General features: G+C 42.0%; 1 protein-coding gene across 1 annotated transcript; it reads right to left on the bottom strand.

The window, feature by feature from the left end:
• Positions 1 to 6,220: 6,220 nt before the first annotated feature.
• LOC132824929 (small integral membrane protein 30-like) lies at positions 6,221 to 9,349 on the bottom strand. Its single transcript, XM_060839814.1, has one exon. It carries the CDS (start codon positions 9,301 to 9,303, stop codon positions 9,127 to 9,129), a length of 177 nt encoding a protein of 58 aa, XP_060695797.1. The 5' UTR covers positions 9,304 to 9,349; the 3' UTR covers positions 6,221 to 9,126.
• Positions 9,350 to 24,072: the final 14,723 nt, after the last annotated feature.

Genomic DNA, 24,072 nt, shown 5'->3' with positions numbered 1-24,072 from the left:
ACAACCATCTTTCTGTATCAGGTCTGACTCCAACCAGCAAAGAGTTTGCTCCCTGATTCCCATAGATTCCAGTTTTACTAGGGCTCCTTAATGCCACCCTTGATCGAATATGGCCTTGAACTGAATGGCCCTGGCAGAACCCAAACTGGGTATCACTGAATAGGTTATTGCTGAGCATGTACTGTATCATAGCATTGTCGATGACACCTTCCACCACTTTACTGGTGTTTGAGAAAAACTGATGGAAGGGTAATTGGCCAGGGTGGATTTGTCCTACTTTCTCTGTACAGGACATACCTGGGCATTTTTCCATATTGTTGGATGCCAGTGTCGTAACTGTACTGGAAGAACTTGACTAGGGGAGTAGTATGTTCTGAAGCACATGTCTTCACTACTATTGTTGGAATGTTGTCAGGGCCCAAAGTCGTTGCAATATCCAGTGCCTCACATGGGGTGAATTAAATTGGCTGGAAACTGGCATCTGTGATGCTGGGGATCACTGGATCATCCACTCAGCACTTCTGGCTAAAGATTGCTGCGAAAGCTTCACCCTTATCTTTGCACTGATGAGTTGGGCTCTTCCATCATGGAGCATGGGGATATTTGTGAAGCCTCCTCCTCCAGTGAGTTGTTTAATTGTCCATAGCTTTTATGACTGGATGTAGCAGGACTGCAGAGCTTAGATCAGATCCATTGGTTGTGGGATTGCTTAGTTCTCTCAACCATTTCCTTTTTGTGCTGTTTGGTTCGCAAGTAATAATTTTTGGCAGCTTCACCAGGTTGACACCTCATTTTCAAGTGTGCCTGGTGCTGCTCCTGGCATGGCCTCCTGCACTGTCCTGTGAACCAAGGTTGACCCCTTGGCTTGATGGTAATGGTTGAGTGGAGTATATACTGGGCCATGAGATTAAATATTGCGCTGGAGTACAATTCTGTTGTTGTCAATGGCTCACAGTGCCTCAAGAATGCTGAGTCTTGAGTTGCCAGACCTGTTTGAAGTCTGTCCCATTTCTCACAGTGATACTGCCACACAACATGATGGGGAGTATTCTCAATGTGAAGATAGACTTCATCTCCATAATGACCGTGCAGTGGTCACCCTTACTGATGCAATATAAGAATACTGAAACTGCAGCTGGCAGATTGGTAATTAAGAGGTCAAGTATATTTTTCTGTCTTGCTGGTTCCCTTACTGTCTGCCACAGATGCAGTCTGGCAGTGTTGTCCTTTAGAACATGGTCCGTGCAGTCGTGGGGCTGTTGCTGAACCACTGTTGGTGGTGGACATTGGAATCCACCAACTCCACCCCCCCCCCGCCACCTCAAGTATACGTTGCACCCTTGCCATCCTCAGTGCTGTTTCATATGGAGGAATACCGATTCATCAACACAAGGAGGACAAAATGTGGTAACCAGCAGGAGATTTCCTTGCCCATGTTGAACCTGAAGCCATGAGTTTTCATGGTGTTCAGAATCAATGATGAAGACTCCAAGGATAACTTCCTCCATTAGAACATGAAGGCTTCAATTTGCACAAACTCAGGTGTGCTTTAAAGCACTTTGAAACTGGGGATTGTGATAGTCAAAGGGAAAACAGGACCTTAAAAAAACTGTTAAAATGAAAAGGCCCAAAATGGGACAACTTTAAATATGGGGTCCCTGTTGTCCTATGTTGTCACTTCACCAGGTTAACATCTCAATGTTAGGATGCTTGGTGCTACTGTTGGTTAGTTCACATATGCTTTTCATTAAACTTGTTGATTCCTTGGCTTGGTAGTAATGACAGAGTAGGGGATACATTAGATCTTGAACTTACAGATTATGATTCATTACAACACTGCTGATGGTGGCCACAGAGCCTGCCCAGTCTCGAATTGGTAAATTTGTTTCAATCTCTCTCATTCAGCATATTGGTCGTGCCGTACGATAAGATGACGGATAACCTCAATGTGAAGACTAGACTACATCTTCATAAGTGCAATGGTTGCTCCTGCAGATACTATCATGAACAGGTGCCTCTGCTATCTCAATGGGACATATACGAGGATGGGGATGGTGATATTTGGGACATTATAAAATGCACTTCTGATAAAATGACAATGTCAGGCTGTTGTTTGACCAGTCTGTGGGACAGCTCTTCCAGTTTTGGTATAAGTACCCAGATGATAGCATGGAGAGCTTTGCAGTGTCAACAAGTCCATGTGTGCCTTGGTTGATGGTAGATTGTTGAATTTCATTCTTTTTGAGACTTTGTAGCAACTTGATTCAACTGATTGTCTTCATTGGCCACGTATGAAGGCATTTTAAGAGTCACGCTTTGCTGAGTATCAGAAAATTTAGAAGCTGGCATCAGCACTTTCATATTTATTAAATAAAATGAAGCCCTTCATGCACAATGGTATTGATGCAAAGTTTTCTAAAAGAATTTCAAAATGAACAAAATGAGTAATGTTGTTTAAGAAAAACCAAACATAATATTTATTTATGACAGCATTTGATCATTATCTTGGAAGATTATTAATCCCTACAAAATGGAATTCGAGCTTTTTTCCCACTTTTTTTATAAAAGGTATCATGGCCAAAATATGTGGGGAAAAAAAAAGCCCAAAACATTAACTGAAATACTATGCTGCATGTCTGAAATTAAAAATAAGGTAATAAACGTGAAGTATTGCAGTCACTAGAGATCCAAAAGGAAAATACTAGAGAATCTGAGCAGGTCTGGCAGCATCTGTAGAAAGAAAGCAGAGTTAATGTTTTGAATCCAGTTTACCTTTTTTTTAATTTCTTTTCCAATTTCACTCTTCTTCAGGACTAGAGAAATGTGACTGGTTTCATTTTGTTGAACAATGAGAAAGAACAAATGCAACAAGAGAGGTGACAGAATGTTAGTGAGGTAGGGAAATAAAGGTTCTGGAAGACCTGAGTGTTAACAAGACTTGTGTGACTCAGTGATTATTGATGAGCAGGTGAGTTGCTAGCAAATTCATATTATTTGTCTTGGTTACATACAAGATACATCTGTAAGCTTTTTTTTTGTTTCTTTGAATTTACATAAGTTTATGCTCCATTGTTCAAATTCAAGGAATCTTGTTGTTTTATTCCATTAGTAAACATTTCAGATTTCCATACTTCATATATTATTCAATAAAAATTAACTGGTCCCCATCCAACAATAACCAAACGTGGGGATATGGTGTAGAATTGTAACAAAGGATATGACTGAAAGATGATCAATCTAGCAGCTGCGCTCAGGGGGACCCTAACATAATGAGAGTGAACAGTTAATTTAGATAAACCAAAATGTTAAACTATTTACAACAATGAAAACACACTGGAATAGATGTAGTCTTTTTTTTCTGCCATATAGCAATAGTGCTTATTTTCCCCAGTGTCCACATATTTGTGTGTAGTTGCGAGATACAATGAAAACACCAGGAGTAATTGTCTTTATTAATATTCCACCAGGAAAAATGCCCAAATGGCCAAGGAACCAGTGACAAGCAGAGCCCCAAAGGGACAATGTTTATGTGAAAGAAAAAGTGAAGCAGAGGAGAGGGATCACATCAAAGTAGAGTTGGGGGGGGAAATAAAGCACTCCACTCCCCGCATTGCCCACCTCACCCTAAAGGCATCGAGTGTTGGTGGACACTGTGTGCGCCTTCTCCAGGGACATCTGGGCTCCAACAAAACCATGGAAAAGGGACAGGTAGTCAGCCATAATGGCTTCCTCCACAGCCCGCTGTGTGGACCTGTTAGTGGCCAGCTTCACCAGGCCCAGATGACCCCCAAGGAGATCCTCCACCCTGCTTGGTCCCCTCTGCACCAGGTGCCCAAAGATCAGAGTAGATATAATCCTTTTACTTCTCAAGCATGTTACACCAATCAAGAAGGTCATGGCTGGTCTTTACCTCAAGTCCCCATCTCTTAACTTGAAAACTTATTCATTAATACTTCATCTAGCGTACAACCCTTTCTAAAAAATTGTGTAAACTTCCCTATACTTCTTGAAAGTGGACTCGCAGGTAGATAGGATAGTGAAGAAGGCATTTGGTATGCTTTCCTTTATCTGTCAGAGTATTGAGTACGGTAGTTGGGAGGTCATGTTGCATCTGTACAGGATGTTGGTTAGGCCACTGTTGGAATATTGCGTGCAATTCTGGTTTCCTTCCTATTGGAAAGATGTTGTGAAACTTGAAAGGGTTCAGAAAAGATTTACAAGGATGTTGCCAGGGTTGGAGGATTTGAGCTGTAGGGAGAGGCTAAACAGGCTGGGGCTGTTTTCCCTGTAGCTTCGGAGGCTGAGGGGTGACCTTATAGAGGTTTACAAAATTATGAGGGGCATGGATAGGATAAATAGACAAAGTCTTTTCCCTGGGGTCGGGGAGTCCAGAACTAGAGGGCATAGGCTTCGGGTGAGAGGGGAAAGTTATAAAAGAGACCTAAAGGGCAACTTTTTCACACAGAGGGTGGTACATGTATGGAATAAGTTGCCAGAGGAAGTGGTGGAGGCTGGTACAATAGCAACATTTAAGAGGCATTTGGATGGGTATATGAATAGGAAGGGTTTGGATGGATATGGGCCGGGTACTGGCAAGTGGGACTAGATTGGGTTGGGATATCTGATCGGCCTAGACGAGTTGGACCGAAGGGTCTGTTTCCATGCTGTACATCTCTATGACTCAAAGTATAAAGATGAAGGCAGCACTGCTGATGTCACCTTCCAGCACTTTATTGATGATTGAGAGTATACTAATAGAATAGTAAATGGCTTCTTGACATTTGTGCCTTTTTTTTGTAAACAGGACCTACCTGGGCAACTTTCCATTGTCAATACATGCCAGCATTATAGCAATACTTGAATAAACTTGCTAGAGGTGTGGCAAGTTTTGGAGCAATGTGCCTTCCATACTGTTATTGGTATAATGATAGGACCTATAGCCTTTACAGTATCTGGTACTTTCAGCCATTTGCTGATATCACAGGGAGCGTATTGACTTGGCTGAAGAGTGTCATCTCGGATACTCGGGACCTCAGGAGGAGGCCAAGATGTATCAGCCATTCAGCATTTCCAACTGAAGATTATTGTAAATTCTTCAGCTTTGTTTTTGATGGGGGAATCTGACACATCATTGTAGTTGGGGACATTTGTGGAGCCCCCTCATCCAGTGAGTTAGTTAATTGTCCACCACCATTCACAACTGGACGTGGCAGGACAGCAAAGCTTCGATCTAATCCTTTGGTTGAGGAAACATCCATTACTTTTTGACACGCATGTAACCGATTCTGCAGAATGTTAGCTCTGCTTACTCTCCATAGATGCTGCAGAGATTTTCCAGCAATTTCTTATTTTGTTTCTACTTTACAAGTCAACACCTCATTTTCAGGTATGCCTGGAGCTACTCCTGGCATGCCTTACTGCACTGTTCATGGAACCAGGGCTAATAACATTAACATCAAGCCAGAGGAGAGTGGGGTATATGCCAAGCCATGAGGTTACACACTGACTGCAAATCATGCTCCTGGTAACCGACAGCACCTCATGGCTATCCACTCAGCAGTTGCTAAACCTGTTTGAAATTTAGCATTGTGATTGTATACAGACAACCCGTGTTGTCTGGCACAAAGGTGGGAACTTCATCTCCACAAAGACTGTAAATAACACTTTTACCAATTGCACTATGGACAGATTAGTGAGGGTGAGGTCAAGTATGTTTTCTGTTTATTGGTTCCCTCGTTGCCTGCCACCAGCTTAGCCCTTTTAGAATTGATCAGGAGATTTCCTTGTAAATATTTGACTTGATATAAAGAATTGTTATGAAGTCCAGAGGCAAGGCCAAGGGCTCCTGGGGCATTTCTACAACTACCTCAACTGTATAATCAAACTGCCAATGAAACATGACCTAGGTGGTGATGGCATTGCCTGGATTACATAATGAGTATGACTTGTTGTTTGACTTATCTGTGAGATAGCTCTTCAATTTTGGTACTGGGCCCTCCATGTTTACAGTGAGGTCTTGCAGGGTCAATAGGGTTATATTTACTGTGGTCGCTTCCAGTGCCTTAACTGATGCCCAGTAGTCTGTCCACTTATTCTTTGAGACTTTCTAGGAATTAATACAAATTAGGTCATTTCAGAAAGAAGTTAAAACCACATTGTGTACATGAAGACTAGACTACAGTAAAGTTGGCAGATAGATTATTTTGACAATTAACAATGGTTTCATGCTCATCAGTGGATTAATTCCAGATTTTTATTGAATTCAGATTTCACCATCTGCTATGAATCAGACATGGATTTGAATCTGGGTCTCAAAAACACGATCTGGGTATCTAGATTACCGGTCGAGTTATGTCATTACAATGCCACAACCTCCCCATAGAACAGACTGAAGGGAGACACGTCACAGGCCCCAATATACCAAAAGGAATCACTACAGGAAATAGAGTACATTTCAAATTATATACGCGATCTTTTGTCAAAACAGCATCACAGTAGATGGAGAGTTAAGACACCCTTTTTTGTTGATCGAAGCTGAAACCTTCAGTCAAGATTCACTGACGGACATGTGCAATGATCTGACTAAACTTAAAATAAATTTGTTAATACTTGATTTCAAGTATACTTTTTGGTGTACATTTGCCACAGCACAACATTTTAAGATGTATATACATACATACATGCAATTGCTTGAAAATTTATGCTGTGTACATAATTCATAAAATCTAGTGCATAGCATGAACACAAAGTCAATGCATTGTGCGCTATAAATAACCCATAGGATGCATGAATTTCATGATGCAGCATGTTCAGAATTAAGAGCCACTGAAGAATCAAATAGAAAGCAGAACAAAGTGGAAGCCAAAAAACAGGAAGTACAGACACATTTGGCTTTGATTTCAAACTTTTCAAAAGAACTCTACCTTTACAGGCCTAGTTTATCGATTTAAGAGTCCTTATGTATCATGAGTTGAATTAACCCTGAAAGCTGGAAACAAACATGTCCAATTCACAACACAAAATAAGTGTCATTTAAGAAAGTGGTGGGGCTATAAACAAACAATCATAAGTGAATTCAACAAACTGCTACAACGTTTGTATCATCAAAATAATCAGGCATGAAAACATAAAATCTCCAAACATCCAGGGTTTAAGGCATGTTCCGCCCCCACCCTCTCAATTTTGTCATTTAACTATATTGCCATGATACAACAATGTCAAAGGCCACTAACTGCTAACATCTGCTGCATGATGCATATTAACATTTATAAAAGGCAATCTAATGACAGGAAGAGGATTGTTAAATTTCAAAGTTAGCAGCCTTCACAGTGAATGGTTTAGCCATTGCTCAGTTGTTTGTAGCTCAGACTTAAGCACACCCAAATAATTCTTAGCCAGTTTAATTAGCTCAAATTCAATTATCAGTCTTTCTGGAATCAATATGCAGAATGTGGGATGTTGAGTGGATTTTTCAGTTAGTTAAACGATGATTGTTTTAAAAAAAAACTTAATATATATTGAAGATAGTGAAAAAAGTGTTTTGTTGTCACTACCTGGCAGCATTTTGAGTTTCAATAAGTTACTTAAATAAGAGTTCACCTTCTGTTCAAACTGGGATCTTAAGCACAGCTTCAGGGCTTCTGTTACATTTATTGTACACAGGGGAAGAGTCTTGTATTCCACAGACTGGTTCATCACCATTTCATCTTTTTTTGATTTGTGTCACCAAAGTCTTGCCAGACCATTGGCCTGCTCTCTCATTCATGAGGGAGAGATCACTCATGGTGATTTAACCAGAGGGCCACCATACCTCAGGTGAGGAGAGAGGTTGAGACACAGTAACCTTAGCAGGTGTGGGAATTGGGCCCACACTGTTGGCATCACACTGTTTTGCAAACCAACCGTCCAATCAACTGAGCTAAACCAAACACCGCTAATTTCGTCTAAGCAAGTGAACAAACTACAACTTGGAATGGAGACAAGATGAACAAAGTTGAGAATAATCCCAAAATGTACAAAAGATTGTGATTTTCTTTTTGGCAATTATAATGTTCAGGAGGAACCCAACTGTAGAAAGATGCTATAAAATAGTATTCGTCTTTAACTTGCACTTAGAGGCTAGACTAAAACTACTATGTTATAACAGTTAATAAATAAATTACAACTTTTAAGTTCATTTTCCACAAATCAAAAGACATCGTGATTTATTATGATGTCTTTATGAAAATTCAAATTGATACAAATCACACATTAACATTTTCCAGTCACCGTATTAGTTTGCTGGATCAATAAATGTCTTCTTTACAGCAGCCGGTGAGAAGTCCAGAGGATGGTGTGGGGTAAATGTTTAGGGAACACAAAGCAAGGAACTGTATTTATGACGAACATCTCTTTTCAAAAAAAAATAAATGTCGCTAGGTGGCAATAATCAAGCGAGGCCGAATTCGGGAGCAGCCGCGTGGAAAATTTAAACCAAAACCTAAAAATACTCTACCGCTTGAAATAAATTACTTTAACGTTTTGGTGCAACCACGGACGGAGAGGAAAGGACTGTCACAATTGCTCAGAAACAATGACAGCGTTTGGATCAGAGTGCGGACCAGGAGCAAGCGAGCATGTTAACTTCAACTTCCGTGTTTCATTTTGGGTTTGGCGCTCCAAAAATCGGCGTGGGATTCGTTCGTCGTATTTTTTTGGGGTAATAATTAAAAAAAAACAACACATTCAAATAAAACCTCACTGAAGCTTTGAAGCAACGCCCCGAGGGTAGTAAAACTTGGTTCGAGCAGCTTTCCCAACGCACGCTGAGGAGGATGGAGTTGGATGTTCCTCCCTGGCCAAAGTGGTGGTCCTGGGGAAGACACTAGGTGTCTGTGTGTGTGTGAGAGAGAGAGGCTGAGCACGAACAGGAGCAATCAAACGGGCAACTTCTCACGGCGCTGGTGCAATCAAGAGTCTGTGAAACCCAAGAGGACGTGTGTCTTGTCTGTTCCGGCGCGACCTCCCTCTCTCTTTCTCCGGAGGGTCATGCATCTCTTGAGGATAATAAGGCTGTCGCGACCAGGGAGCCCCTTCGCTCGTTGGTGCTTTGGAAAGACTCCGGCTTCTCTTCCTCCTGCCCTGGTTTCAGAGTTGCGCGTTTCTCCTCCGTGAGTACCAGCCCAGACACGCACAGATCCCTATGACACTGAGAGCCAGCCCCAGCAGCAGTGCTACCGCATCCCCTCCATCCAAAGCCTGCGCTCCGGGCAGCATAGCCAACAAGTACATCCAGATCACTGGCCAAACCCACCAGGAAGCCATGTTGCATGTGGCAGCCGAATCACTTGAGATCTCTCTCTCTCTCTCCCTCTCTATCAGGTGATTGCTCACAACTTCCGCCTGCAGCCTTGACGTTTATTTTATTTTTCCGCTGCTTAAAGCTGCCGGGCGCAGAGCAACCTCGGAACGACAGGCAATGTCGCCAAATGAGCTCCACTTTTTTTTTGAGGGGAAAAAAAGACTATCAAAATCCAGATCGAATTAAAACATGGACAGAGTCATGTGTAAATTATGCATGTCTCTTTTTATACACGCGAGTCATTCGAATACAGTAGCCGATTCCATTAAGTGATTAGATCACTGAATCTACTTATGCTTTTTCTTTCATAAGCATTAACTTAAAACTGCCGAGTTAAAAAATTCGTAAGTTAGTATTAACACCTCCGCAAATATATAAAACTTTTTTAAAAACAATAATTTCTCTTAGTGAACAATAGCTCCTCTATAGGTTGGGAAGAGTACATGATTTTTCATAATATAAATTAATTAATGAAAAATTAGGTTGTCCTTCGAGATTTCTCCAGCTTGTGGTCCCTTTTAGATACTTTCATGTATTGGGGGTGCTTACGGTAGAATCAGCCATACATTACCTCGGATTTATTGAATGTCCCCCTCCCACTTGAGCCATCAGAATAGGCAAATAGATTTTCGCTTTAATACTTCACATGAATATATCACTCTCCTGCAATAGAACGCTCAATAACTGTTGCTTTGGAGAGATATTCTTGCTTTTAATAGGATTTAATAAACTGTTTATCCATATTCATAGCGCCAGTAGGATTTAAATTGCTGTTTTGTCAGCTGCAGAGAACAGGCAATTAGACTGGTTAATAATTATCTCCTGGGTTGTTTCTGTGCATCAGTGGAGCAATGTGCTCACAGTTTTTGACTGAGCCTTTGCTTGAACCTGTCTGCGGGTTACAGGTCATGTGATGTAATGGCATATCTATGACCACAATCAGCTTGGAGCTTCAGCAAACAAATGTACAGATTTCATACCTGCAAGTTTAACAAGATCCATCAGTCAAGAGCAAAGGAAGATGGGGATGTGGTGTGGCAGGAACAAGCCAAAGAAATATTGTCCAACTGATCCACAAAGACAAAAATGGTTTTGAATTTGACTTTTTCTGGGTCATAAAATATTTTGGATATTTTCCAATATTTGAAATCTCCCAGCCCACTTCCCTGCACTCCTAAATGGAAGCACTGTCTAGATGGGCCAAGGACACCAATAGTATTCCAAAATTACTAAATCAGGGGGTAAAAGGAGAATAGAAAATCAATATAATAAATACCACAAGAGAAAAGTGTGAGGGAAACTAATGGGGCTAATGATCAGTAATATTATCCTAGTACAGTAAGAAGATGCAGAGATTAATGGTTATACTGACAATAATTTTCCAAGAATCCTTAGATTCTGGAAATGTCCAAGAGGATTGGAAAACTACAAATGAAACACCTTTATTTAGAAAGGAAGGAGACAAAACCTTAACTATAGGCCAATTAGTTTATTATCTGTTATTGGGAAAATGCTCGGAGTCTCTTATAAATGATGTCACAGCAGAGCATTTGGAAATGCATAATGTCATGGAGTAGAGTCAGCATAGCTTTGTGAAGGGGACATCATGCCTGTTAAATGTAGAGTTATTTGAGTAGGTAACAAGCAGGACAGAGTCATACAGCATGGAAATAGACCCTTTGCTCCAACTAGTCCATGCTGACCATGTTCCCAAACTAAACTAGTCTCATTTGCCTGCATTTATCCCATATCCCTCCAAAGCTTTCCCATTCATGTACTTATCTAAATGTCTTTTAAATGTTGTAACCATAACTGAATCCACCACTTCCTCTGGCAGTTCATCCCATACATGAATGAGTCTCAAAGTAAAAAACAAGTTGCCCTCATGTTCTTTTTAAAAGTTAGCACAGTGGCTCAGTAGTTAGCCTCACAGCACCAGGGACTCGCGTTTGATTCCAGCCTCTGGCGACCATGTGGAGTTTGCACATTCTCCCAGTGTCTGTGTGGATTTTCTCTCACATTCCAAAGATGTGCAGTTCAGTTGAATTGGCTATGTTAAATTGCCCATAGTGTTAGGAGCATTAGTCAGAGGGAAATGGGTCTGGGTGGGTTACTCTTCAGAGGGTCGGTATGGATTTGTTGGGCAGAAGGGGCTGTCTCCACACTGTAGGGAATCTAATTTAATCCTTTTTAAAACCTTTCATCTCACTTTAAAAATATACCCTCTAGTTTTGAACCCCTATCCCCAAAGGAAAAGACCCTTGCTATTCACCTTATCTATGCCCTTCATGATTTTATGAACTTCTTTAAGGTCTCCCCTCAACTTCCTACAATCCAGTGAAAGAAGTCCCACCCTCAGCGCTATTCAATAGGGTTGGACTAGAAAGAAATGCAACTTGATACAGTTGTACAGAGCCCTGGATAGACCACATAGACATTCAAATCTGAGCACTGTATCTCAAGAAAGGTAAGGCCTTAGTCAGGATGTAGCATAGATTCACCAAAGCTTGTGCCTGACCTTATTCCACTTCCCAATAGAAATAGGATCATAGGGATCTCTCTCCATTAGAGAGTTAGTTAGATAGAGAGAGAAAGAGACAACTGGTTATGTTTAGCTTGACCACATAACCACAATTGTGGTGTAAAGTGAAGAGGCAGGCCTTTGGAAACTACCACACTTTGGTCACCTATCCAACTGACCTAGCCAACTTGTATGTTTTCGGTGATTAATGAGGATACTCAAATCCTTCTATTCTACAGCTTTCTTGCAGTGTTCCTCCATTCCCTAATAATATTCAGCTCCTCTATTCTTTCTGCAAAAGTCCATAATTTCACATTTTCCCACATTATATTCCATCTGCCCAGTTTTTCCCATGCTGGCTTAACCTGTCAATTGTAGCAGTCTCCTAGTTGCTAAAACACAGATAGATTGCTAACTTGGCCAAACAGCAAGGCTTGCTGGGTACATTGACCAAATAAAACTCTGAAATAATGAAGCCCACATACTAGGCACAGCCACCTGGTGCTAATTAGATTAGATTCCCTATAGTGTGGAAACAGGCCATTTGGCCCAACAAGTCCACACTGACCCTCTGAAGAGTAACTCACCCAGACCCATTCCTCTACATTCACCTCTCACTAATGCACCTAATACTATGGGCAATTTAGCATGGCCAATTCACCTAACCTGCACATCTTTGGACAGTGGGAGGAAACCAGAGCACCTGGAGAAAACCCACACAGACACAGGGAGAATATGCAAACTCCACATGGACAGTCACCCAAGACGGGAATTGAACCCATGTCCCTCGCATTATGAGGCAGCATTGCGAACCACTGAACTGTTGTGCCACCCCCAGTTAATTAGCATAATGTAAAAGGCAACATTTATCCTGGACAGACATACTCCCAACAACATATCTACCAACGGGGGGCCCAGACAGAATGGCACCAGGTCCTGCTACACAAAGAAACCAACAGTAGTGTGCCACCCAAATGATTTCCTCTGTATGAAACTACTAAGTGTATCTCCTTGATTAGCCCAAACTATAGAAAACTCCAGAAAACCATCTAAAATGTATAAAAACAGACCTATTCCTTCAAGGGAACTAGCATGGCAAGAGGCAGAGATCAGAGTCAAGATTAGAGTGGTGCTGGAAAAGCTGGAAGTGCTTTTCCAGCACCACTCTAATCTTGATTCTGATCTCCAGCATGTGCAGGACTCACTTTCACCAAGAGGCAGAGACCTGCTGACCATCCAGAGATAGAGAGAGAGGAAGAAAGCAGCTGTGTAGACTCAAAGGCAGAGCCAGAGAGAGAGCAACTGTGTAAACCTACAAGAGACTCAGGAAGTATTGTAACCATAAAGGACTAATTAGGATTAGAGATAGTATGTTTAGTATTAAAGTTTATTGTAACTAAAGTCTGGTTGAAGATTTGTTCCTCATAAAATTGGGATTGTTTTGCAATGCTACCAATTTGGGTTTGTATTGATTTAATTGCCTCAGTATTGTGAGAGATCTGTGCAAATTCACTCATAACATTCTGGTCAGGATTGTTTAAATTGTTTTAAGGAGAGACTAGATAACACAGTGCCCCTCTGAAGACACTCTGTGTCATTCTCACCATTAGCCTTCCCACCTGTTTTTGTGTCATCTGCAAACTTGGCTATTATACATTCATTTTTATCATCCAAGTTATGAATAAATACTTTAAATAATCGTGGTCCTGGAGCTGATCCCTGTAGCACTCCACTAGTTACAGTTTGCCATCTTGAAAACATCTCCCCATCATCATTCTGTCTTCTCCATAGTTAGTCAATCCTTGTTTCATGCTAATGTACTACCTTCAAAATCATGAGCTGTTATTTTATTAAGTAACCTAACATGTAGTACCTTATCAAATGCCTTCTGAAAATGGACATATATTACATCTGCTGCTTCCTCTTTATCTATTTATTTAAACAATTCAGATGAGAATATAAGAGATGTGATTAGTAAGTTTATGGATGGAGATCTTGATCAATTGGGTCAATGGCTGATGAGTGGCAGATGGAGTTTAATTTGGACAAATGCCATTTTTGTAAAACAAACAAAGGCAGGACTTATACAATGAATGGGAGATCCCTGGGTAGTGTTGTAGAACAGAGAGACCAAGGGGTTCAGGTATACGTTGCTGTGAGTCTGAAGTCACCTGTAGACCACACCAGTTTCCCTCTCTGAAGAAAGTTAATGAACTAGATAAGTTTTTCTGATAATTTTGTGTTTGTTAGCACTGCTATTAAATCCAGATTTATTGATAAAATATAAATTCGATTGGCTGTTGTAGTGGAATTTGAAACCACATTCCCTTGACCTGAGTCTTTGGATTACTCATCCATTGATATATCTGTAATGTCACTACCTTCTTCCCATATCTCTCTCTCCTCAAAAACATTACCATTTGTAAAATACTCTTGCCAGGGTTGGAGGATTTGAGCTACAGGGAGAGGTTGAATAGGTTGGGGCTGTTTTCCCTGGAGTGTCGGAGACTGAGGGGTGACTTTATAGAGGTTTATAAAATCATGAGGGGTATGGATAGGGTAAATAGACAAAATCTTTTCCCTGGGCTGGGGGAATCCAGAACTAGAGGGTATAGGTTTAGGGTGAGAGGGGAAAGATATAAAAGAGACCTATGGGGCAACTTTTTCACACAGAGGGTGGTACATGTATAGAATGAGCTGCCAGAGGAAGTGGTGGAGGCTGGTACAATTGCAACATTTAAGACCCATTTGGATGGGTATATGAATAGGAAGGGTTTGGAGGGATATGAGCTGAGTGCTGGCAAGTGGGCCTACATTAGGTTGGGATATCTGATTGGCATGGATGAGTTGGACCGAAGGGTCTGTTTCTGTGCTGTATATCTCTATGACTCTATGACTCTCATTCATCCTTTTTGGATCTAAGGTAGATGACATCTAACTTTCCGACATTAAACTGAACTTGCCACTGTTTTGCCCATAAAGTTAATCTGTCAGTGCTTCTTTGAATCTTTCTACCCTGATCTACACAATGTACTGTGCCAGCTAATTTAGTTTCACAAGCAAACATAGGGGCTTCTATTCATTTATCCAAGTCCTTTATAAAGATCATGAAAATCAGAGGCCTCAGTACAAATCCCTGGGGCTGCCATGATAGTCACATGAAGCCTATTTGTGTACATAGTCATTAATCCTGTCATTTGCCTTTGAACCTCTAACCAGCTCCCTATGAAAGTCAATAGTTTGCCTCCAATTTCAATCATTCTTATGTTTGCAAACTGTCTCTTAATTGGATTCTTGACTTCTGGAAATCTACATCAATAACACCCACAGGCATTCCCTTACATAGGTTAGGTTCATCAGTCAAGATTACCCTTCAGAGTTTTTCACACTAATATCACCCTGACTAATTTGAGTTCATCGTTCATAGCACAGTTTATCATCAATATATTACAATGTTGCAACACTCTTACCTATCCATTATTCTGCTTATATTATGCAGTGCAGAGGTCTTATTAAGAAACATACTTTGTACACCACTTTTTGAAAATGGATACTTTGGGAAAAAGAGTGCATCTGTTCATGAAGATAGCAGATTCTTCCACATATGCCTGCGTGTTGGAATAGTCTTTTGAGGACTCTCACATTTTTGTGAAAATGTTTTCTGAATGTATAGTTGTAGAACCATTTAAAATCCTAACTTTCAGCCAATAAATATTGTTTACCTTTGAATTAGGTCATGTATAAAAATGGGTGAACATATTTAAAATAATCATTTTAAACAGCAACTGGGGTAAATGTTAGCATTGACATTTATCTTTCAACTTATTTAATTAACATTCATTTAGGGATTTTTCCAGTCCCAGTGCTGAAGCCATGGGACTTCCACGCAATGAGCAGATGTTTGCTGGATGCATATTACTGCAATCTTGCAGCATGTTCCAAGATCCGCCTTATTATTTATGCATAGCCAGCTCTCACCTTAGTTTGGGTTTGTACTGGCAAGAGAATATGGGAAATAGTGATTGACCCCTGTGGCAGCTTGTAATGAGCAATAAAGAAAAAAATGGACTTGTACTAACCTTGAAATCCCACGGCAGAGCCATCTATGCATTAATGTTTAGAAGTAAGTTTCCAGGCAAAGAAAGACAATAATACAAATGTAGCTCCCAGCTTTTAGTTGCAATGAATCAAGTGTGTTACATGAAAAGGATTTCTTTTGTACAGTTTGAACCAAGCATTTTGGCTAAGGACATAAGAAATAAGGATGGAAACAGACCATTTGGCCTACCATGCCTACTTTGCTGTTCAATACAGTTGATAAAATACAAATTCAACTGGCTGTTGTAGTGGAATTTGAAATCATATTCTCTTGACCTGAGTCTCTGGATTACTCATTCATTGATATATCTGTAATATCACTACCTTCTTCCCATATCTCTCTCTCCTCAAAAAACATTACCATTTGTAAAGTAGTCTCATTCATCCTTTTTGGATCTAAGGTGCATGACGTCTAACTTTCCGACATTAAACTGCACTTGCCACTGTTTTGCCCATAAAGTTAATCTGTCAGTGCTTCTTTGAATCTTTCTACCCTGATCTACACAATGTACTGTGCCAGCTAATTTAGTTTCACAAGCAAACTTAGGTGCTTCTATTCATTTATTCATGTCCTTTATAAAGATAATGAAAATCAGAGGCCTCAGTACAAATCCCTGGGGCTGCCATGATAGTCACATGAAGCCTATTTGTGTACATATTCATTAATCCTGACATTTGCTTTTGAACTGAAAATGTGTTGCTGGTTAAAGCACAGCAGGTCAGGCAGCATCCAAGGAACAGGAAATTCGACGTTTCGGGCCAGAGCCCTTCATCAGGAATGAGGAGAGTGTGCCAGGCAGGCTAAGATAAAAGGTAGGGAGGAGGGACTTGGGGAAGGGGCGATGGAGATGTGATAGGTGGAAGGAGGTCAAGGTGAGGGTGATAGGCCGGAGTGGGGTGGGGGCGGAGAGGTCAGGACGAAGATTGCAGGTTAGGAAGGCGGTGCTGAGTTCAAGGGAATCGACTGAGACAAGGTGGGGGGAGGGGAAATGAGGAAACTGGAGAAATCTGAGTTCATCCCTTGTGTTTGGAGGGTTCCCAGGCGGAAGATGAGGCGCTCTTCCTCCAACCGTCATGTTGTTATGTTCTGCCGATGGAGGAGTCCAAGGACCTGCATGTCCTCAGTGGAGTGGGAGGGAGAGTTAAAGTGTTGAGCCACGGGGTGGTTGGGTTGGTTGGTCCGGGCGTCCCAGAGGTGTTCCCTGAAGCGTTCCGTAAGTAGGCGGCCCATCTCCCCAATATAGAGGAGGCCACATTGGGTGCAGCGGATGCAATAGATGATGTGTGTGGAGGTGCAGGTGAACTTGTGGTGGATATGGAAGGATCCCTTGGGGCCTTGGAGGGAAGTAAGGGAGGAGGTGTGGGTGCAAGTTATACATTTCCTGCGGTTGCAGGGGAAGGTGCCGGGAGTGGAGGTTGGGTTGGTGGGGGGGTGTGGACCTGACGAGGGAGTCACGAAGGGAGTGGTCTTTGCGGAACGCTGATAGGGGAGGGGAGGGAAATATATCCCTGGTGGTGGGGTCCGTTTGGAGGTGGCGGAAATGATGGCGGATGATACGCTGTATACGGAGGTTGGTGGGGTGGTAGGTGAGAACCAGTGGGTTCTGTCTTGCTGGAGGTTGGAGGGGCGGGGCTCAAGGGCGAAGGAGCGGGAAGTGGAGGAGATGGGCGGAGGAGCGGGAAGTGGAGGAGATGGGCGGAGGAGCGGGAAGTGCTTTTGAACCTCTAACCAGCTCCCTATGAAAGTCAATAGTTTGCCTCTAATTTCAATCATTCTTATGTTTGTCAACTGTCTCTTATTTGGAGTCTTGACTTCTGGAAATCTACATCAATAACACCCACAGGCATTCTCTCACATAGGTTAGGTTCATCAGTCAAGATTACCCTTCAGAGTTTTCACACTAATATCAACCTGACTAATTTTAGTTCATTGTTCATTGCACAGTTTATCATCAGTACTACTGAATCATGTCTTTTTTTTTCTCTACATTACAATGCTGGAATACTCAAACATATCTATTATTCTGCTTGTATTGTGCAGTGCAGAGGTCTTATTAAGAAACATACTTTGTGCACCACATTTTGAAATTGGATACTTTGGGAAAAAGAGTGCATCTGTTCATGAAGATAGCAGATTCTTCCACATATACCTGTGTTTTGTCTCTGCTTCCCATCTCCCTTGATTCCCTGACAGACTGAACATATGTCTATCTCAATCTTAAAAGTATCCAATAATAGAACATCTACACCTATCTAAAATAAGGAATTCCAAAAAATTCATAACTTTTTGAGTCAAGAAATTTCTCCTCATCACGATCCAAGTGATTGTCATCTTATCTTGACTCTTTGTCCCTGTGTTCTAAATTACTCAGTCAGCAGGAACAATCTCACCGTGTCAACCCTAACAGGTCCCAGCGAGATTGAAATATTTTTTAGTAGCTACAATTTTATAAGATGCCCCTTGACCTTCTCTCTCCTTGTAAAAAAACGATATTTTCAGCTTTTCTTCACAAGAATAAATCTTCATTTAATGCTGCCACAAATAGTGTCAAAAAACAAATCTAGAAATACAAGAGTCAGTGAAAGTGGTAATGAATCTGTCTGATTGTCATATAAAAAAATAGATTCACTTTTCTCTTGGGGAAGGAAGCCTGTTACCCTTATCCACTCTGGCCTTTGTGTTCTCCAGTTTGACACAATGTGATTGACTCTTAGCTGTCCTCTGTTGGATCAGAATGTCACTCAGTTGTATGAAACCATGAGAAAAAATGAAACTTAATGCCCAGACAATATTGCAAAGTCTTGTTCACTACATTCTCGTACTACACACTCTCCCTTGACAGGACAGACCAAAGGTTGTGGCACTGTGATATAGAGTCAAGGGGACAGTGGTCTGGGAGTTTATATCTTTGACTCAAGATCCAATTAAATCTCAGGACAGCAGAACTAACACAGAATATTCCTGTTGCTGACCATCTACTGCTGTCCCTCTGATGATGAATCAGTATGTCTCTATGTCGCACACCACTTGGAAGAAGTAATTAGGCATAGAGTGTATACTGGGTTGTGAACATTTGCATCCATCACCGAGAGTGCTTCACCTCATTGACACGGGATTGAGCTTGCTGAATCTTGAAAGAGATGTTTGCTAGACTGACAGGAGTTTTTGTATCGCCAAATGGTTGCACAGTTTTGAAAGAGCATTCCTCCTGATACCTCATGCTTTTCCATCATCTACATATCACACATCAGAACTGTGATGGAATACTTGCAATTTGCCTGGATGAGTGCAGCTTCATCAACATTCAAGAGGCTTGGCATCTTTTAGGACAAAGCAGCTTGCTTATTTAGCGCTACATGTGCCACTTTAAACGTTTACTGGTGCACATGACCGCAATGTATACCATTTAGATGGTATACTGCAACAATTCACCAAGTCTCCCTCAACAGCAGTTTGCAAACTGTAACATGGATTGCAGTAATTTATGAACAGTTTCATTACTTCCTATCCAAAAATAAATATGCATGTGAAGTTAGCATTGACCTATGCAAAATAAAATCCTACATTATATCAATGTGGAGTAGAAAAGAGTTAAGGATAAACAGTTAATGACTGCCAGAGATGGTGATTTGGATCGGCAATGTTCTGATAAACAGGAGTGATATAAAGGTAGTCACATTGGGCTGGTCAATGAAGGAAATAGTTTGGAAGAGAGTGATGTGTTCAACTATACAAACCTTACAGAGATAAAAAGGACAAGGAAGTATGATGCACCATAATCATTGAGAAAGTCATTTGTGATTCTAAACTGTGTCACAGTTTAGGTTCTTTACTAAGTTTTGTGATGAGAAGAATTTGGAGTTGGACTAACTGAGTGTTCTTTGTTAGTTTCCCCAGACAGTCACATGACTTAGCTGAAGGAGAAACAGCAACAGCATGAAGCAGACAACAACGAAAAAAATGGCATGCTTTTGAACAGGCAGGAAACACACATCAGCAATCGGTTCTTGAAGTGAGGTCGCAGGGATCAGGGCCTACATTTCAATCACCAAATCTTACTTCAAAATTTAAAGAGGTTGATATAAATAGTTCAATCCAGTTAAAACGCCACAACTAATATCTCTAAATGCAAAATTATTTTCATGACATGTTTATCACGCAGACTATGATTTTCAAAGCACTTATGATTCAATGTCTGAAGAACCACAGAAATATGAAGGATTCTGGACTGTACTTATACACATATGGCCAGAAATATTTCCACTTAGATTGCTGTTCCTCTGCTGGAACTGATAGGAGGTGATCACTGCTTCCTTGGGTGCCAGCCAATTAAGAGGCCTGATTAGAAACCAGGTAGATAGGCAGTTTCAGCAATGCTATCACTAGCTGTACCTATTGGTGAGATGAGAGGGTGGGCTTCCTCCTTTGAGCACAGCCTAGAAAACAGCGCTCTATGTTTGAGGAAAGCAATAGGTTCTGGAGATCAGGAGGTAAATGATCTTGGAGAAAGATGGTGTATTTGCCATGAAGGTGGATAATGACAGCAGAGGATTCCCTCATTGGCTTGTGGCATGTCTATCAAGGTGGTTGCCAGAGTTTACCCAATGGTCCTCCGTATGAAAGCAAATCCTGTCAATGTGTGCAAAATAGCCATTGAGGTGGGAAGTATCCCTTAATTGGCTGATCAATGCAAGTTTCCTGTCACTGGCATTATGGCACAAAAGCAAGGACAGCATTCCTGGTGGCCTTCAAAATCCACGCTGTCCTCCACTTCTACGCTCAGGAGTCTCCTTGGCTGTAGCTCAAATACCTGAGTTTGTTGCATTCCCGCATAAGAAAGTCACACAGGCTCTGAGGGCAAGGAGAGGGAACTTAATTGTCTTAGCACAGAAGCATAGAAACTAGGAGCAGGAATAGACCATAGGGCCCTTCAAGTCTGCTCGAACATTCAATATGATCATGGCTGATCCTCTGTCTCAATGCTATATTCCTGCTTTTTCCCATACTCCTTGTTGCCTTTAAAATATAAACAGTTAACTACCTCTCTCTTGAATATATTCCGTGAATTTTGCAGTAAAGAAGTCCACAGGTTCACCACACTTTGAGACCTAAATGGTCCACCCCACATCTTGAGACTGTGTACCCTGTTTCTAGACTCCCCAGTCAGGGAAAGCATCCTCCCTGCATCTAGTCTGACCAGCCCAGTTAGAATCTTATATTTTCAATCATATCTCCTTTCATCCTTCTAAACTGAAATTAATATAGATTCTGGATTAGTGGTGCTGGAAGAGCACAGCAGTTCAGGCAGCATCCGAGGAGCAGTAAAATCCCGAAAGGGAATAAAGGCAGAGAGCCTAAAGGGTGAAGAGATAAGCCAGAGGAGGGTGGGGGTGGGGAGAAAGTAGCATAGAGTGCAATAGGTGAGTGGGGGAGGGGATGAAGGTGATAGGTCAGGGAGGAGGGTGGAGTGGATAGGTGGAAAAGAAGATAGGCAGGTAGGACAAGTCATGGGGACAGTGCTGAGCTGGAAGTTTGGAACTGGAGTGAGGTGGGGGAAGGGGAAATGAGGAAACTGTTGAAGTCCACATTGATGCCCTGCGGTTGAAGTGTTCCGAGGCGGAAGATGAGGCGTTCTTCCTCCAGGCGTTTGGTGGTGAGGGAGCGGCGGTGAAGGAGGCCCAGGACCTCCATGTCCTCGGCAGAGTGGGAGGGGGAGTTGAAATGTTGGGCCCCAGGGCAGTGTGGTTGATTGGTGCGGGTGTCCCGGAGATGTTCCCTAAAGTGATCTGCTAGGAGGCGTCCAGTCTCCCCAATGTAGAGGAGAGCACATCGGGAACAACGGATACAATAAATGATATTGGTGGATGTGCAGGGAAAACTTTGATGGATATGGAAGGCTCCTTTAGGGCCTTGGATAGAGGTGATGGAGGAGGCGTGGGCACAGGTTTTGCAATTCCTGCGGTGGCAGGGGAAGGTGCCAGGATGAGAAGGTGTGTTGTAGGGGGGCGTGGACCTGACCACATAGTCACAGAGGAAACGGTCTTTGCGGAAGGCAGAAAGGGGTGGGAAGGGAAATATATCCCTGGTGGTGGGGTCTTTTTAGAGGTGGCGGAAATGTCAGTGGATGATTTGGTTTATGCGAAGGTTTGTAGGGTGGAAGGTGAGCACCAGGGGCATTCTATCCGTGTTACGGTTGGAGGGGTGGGGTCTGAGGGCGGAGGTGCAGGATGTGGACGAGATGCGTTGGAGGGCGTCTTTAACCATGTGGGAAGGGAAATTGCGGTCTCTAAAGAAGGAGGTCCTCCTGGGAGCAGATACAGTGGAGGCGGAGGACCAGTTCCACTACAGAACACAGATGGCCTCCTTCTTTAGAGACTGCAATTGCGCTTCCCACGTGGTTAAAGATGCCCTCCAACGCATCTCGTCCACATCCTGCACCTCCGCCCTCAGACCCCACCCCTCCAACCGTAACAAGGACAGAATGCCCCTGGTGCTCACCTTCCACCCTACCAATCTTCGCATTAACCAAATCATCCGCCGACATTTCCGCCACCTCTAAAAAGACCCTACCACCAGGGATATATTTCCCTCCCCACCCCTTTCCGCCTTCCACAAAGACTGTTCCCTCCGTGACTCCCTGGTCAGGTCCATGCCCCCCTACAACCCACCGTCCCATCCTGGCACCTTCCCCTGCCACCGCAGGAATTGCAAAACCTGCTCCCAAACCTCCTCCCTCACCTCTATCCAAGGTCCTAAAGGAGCCTTCCACATCCATCAAAATGGGGGGGGGAAGGTGTTGGAACATTCCTTCAAAGCCACTTAAGTGAATCTGAGATCTGTTCAACTTTGAGAAGAATCATCTGGACTCCGTCTGATCTCAGTTTGTCCCAAAAAGAGATCATACCACACCACATAATTTAACCATAGAGAAGGACAAGGGGGATTCTGCAGTCTCCGGCATTGCATAGATATACCTGAGCATGTTAAAGAAATTTGAAGAGGACGCTGGTCATTATCTTCTAAACCTCCTTAGAAGCAGAAAATGATGCCAGAGGAGTTGAGAATCAAGATTGGCCTAACCATGTTAAAAAAAAGGTACAAGGATTATTCCCAACAGTTAGCTTGACATGTATGTATTCAGAAATAACAATGTGGGCAGAAATTAGCAGTCATTTGAAAATTAGGTAGGGAAAGCCAGCATAGATTATTAACTTGATGAGTCTTTTGTTGAGCTAACAGAGATGGACTTGGGAGTATTGAGCCTGATATAACTTTTATGGCTATCCAAAAGGCAAAAACTACCATATAATAAGCCTGCCACAAGTGTGAGGCCAATGGAATAAACGGAAAAGTGTTAGGGATGCTACAAAGTTGGTTGAATAAGAGGAAACAGAGAGTAGTTGTGAATGGTTGTTTTTCAGACTGGAAAACAGTGGAAAGTTTCCCATGTGACAATATGAGGACTACAGCTTTTACTGATGAATAATGGATGCTCAGGGCACAATGCCCAAAACGTGTAGATATCATAAAGCCTGGAAATGTAGTAAAATCATTTAAGTTGAATCCCTAGGGCTTGTCCCCAAACTGGTGTTAAGAGGGTGGTGCTTTGGAGTGATTGAGGAAGTCACAATGTAACTTGGCCATGGTTACAAATATGCTATATGACAAAAATAAACAAATAAAAATATACTAACAGAGTAAACATGTAAATAATGTTTTTTTTTATTTTGACATTGCCTTATACAGTCAAATACATTGAAAAATGTTGAGAGATAGGTCTGGAAAAGCTCAATAACCTTTATCTGCTTAGTGTACAGTATTGAGATGTGTGCAGTATGATCACCATGTTATTAATATCTTTTCTGTGTTTTTGTGCTGCAGATCTCTCTGGACCTTTTAGCTTTAGCTAGGGAAACAGGCAAATGAGCATGTTTGTTTTCATCAGACTCTTCAGGCTCATTGGTTTTCTTGGTTGAAGAATCAACAGTTGCTTTATTTGTGTGTTCATTTGTGCAGCTTACAGCACCATCCACCTCGGGGTTCACCTCTGCTGGAATTTCCATGCCAACCTCCAACCTGAGAGAATAGAACCAGGTCATTGGGCTCACTTTA

The sequence above is a fragment of the Hemiscyllium ocellatum genome, chromosome 19, assembly GCF_020745735.1.
Source record: "Hemiscyllium ocellatum isolate sHemOce1 chromosome 19, sHemOce1.pat.X.cur, whole genome shotgun sequence".
Taxonomy (NCBI): Eukaryota; Metazoa; Chordata; class Chondrichthyes; order Orectolobiformes; family Hemiscylliidae; genus Hemiscyllium; species Hemiscyllium ocellatum.
This window is presented reverse-complemented; position numbering and strand designations above follow the sequence as displayed.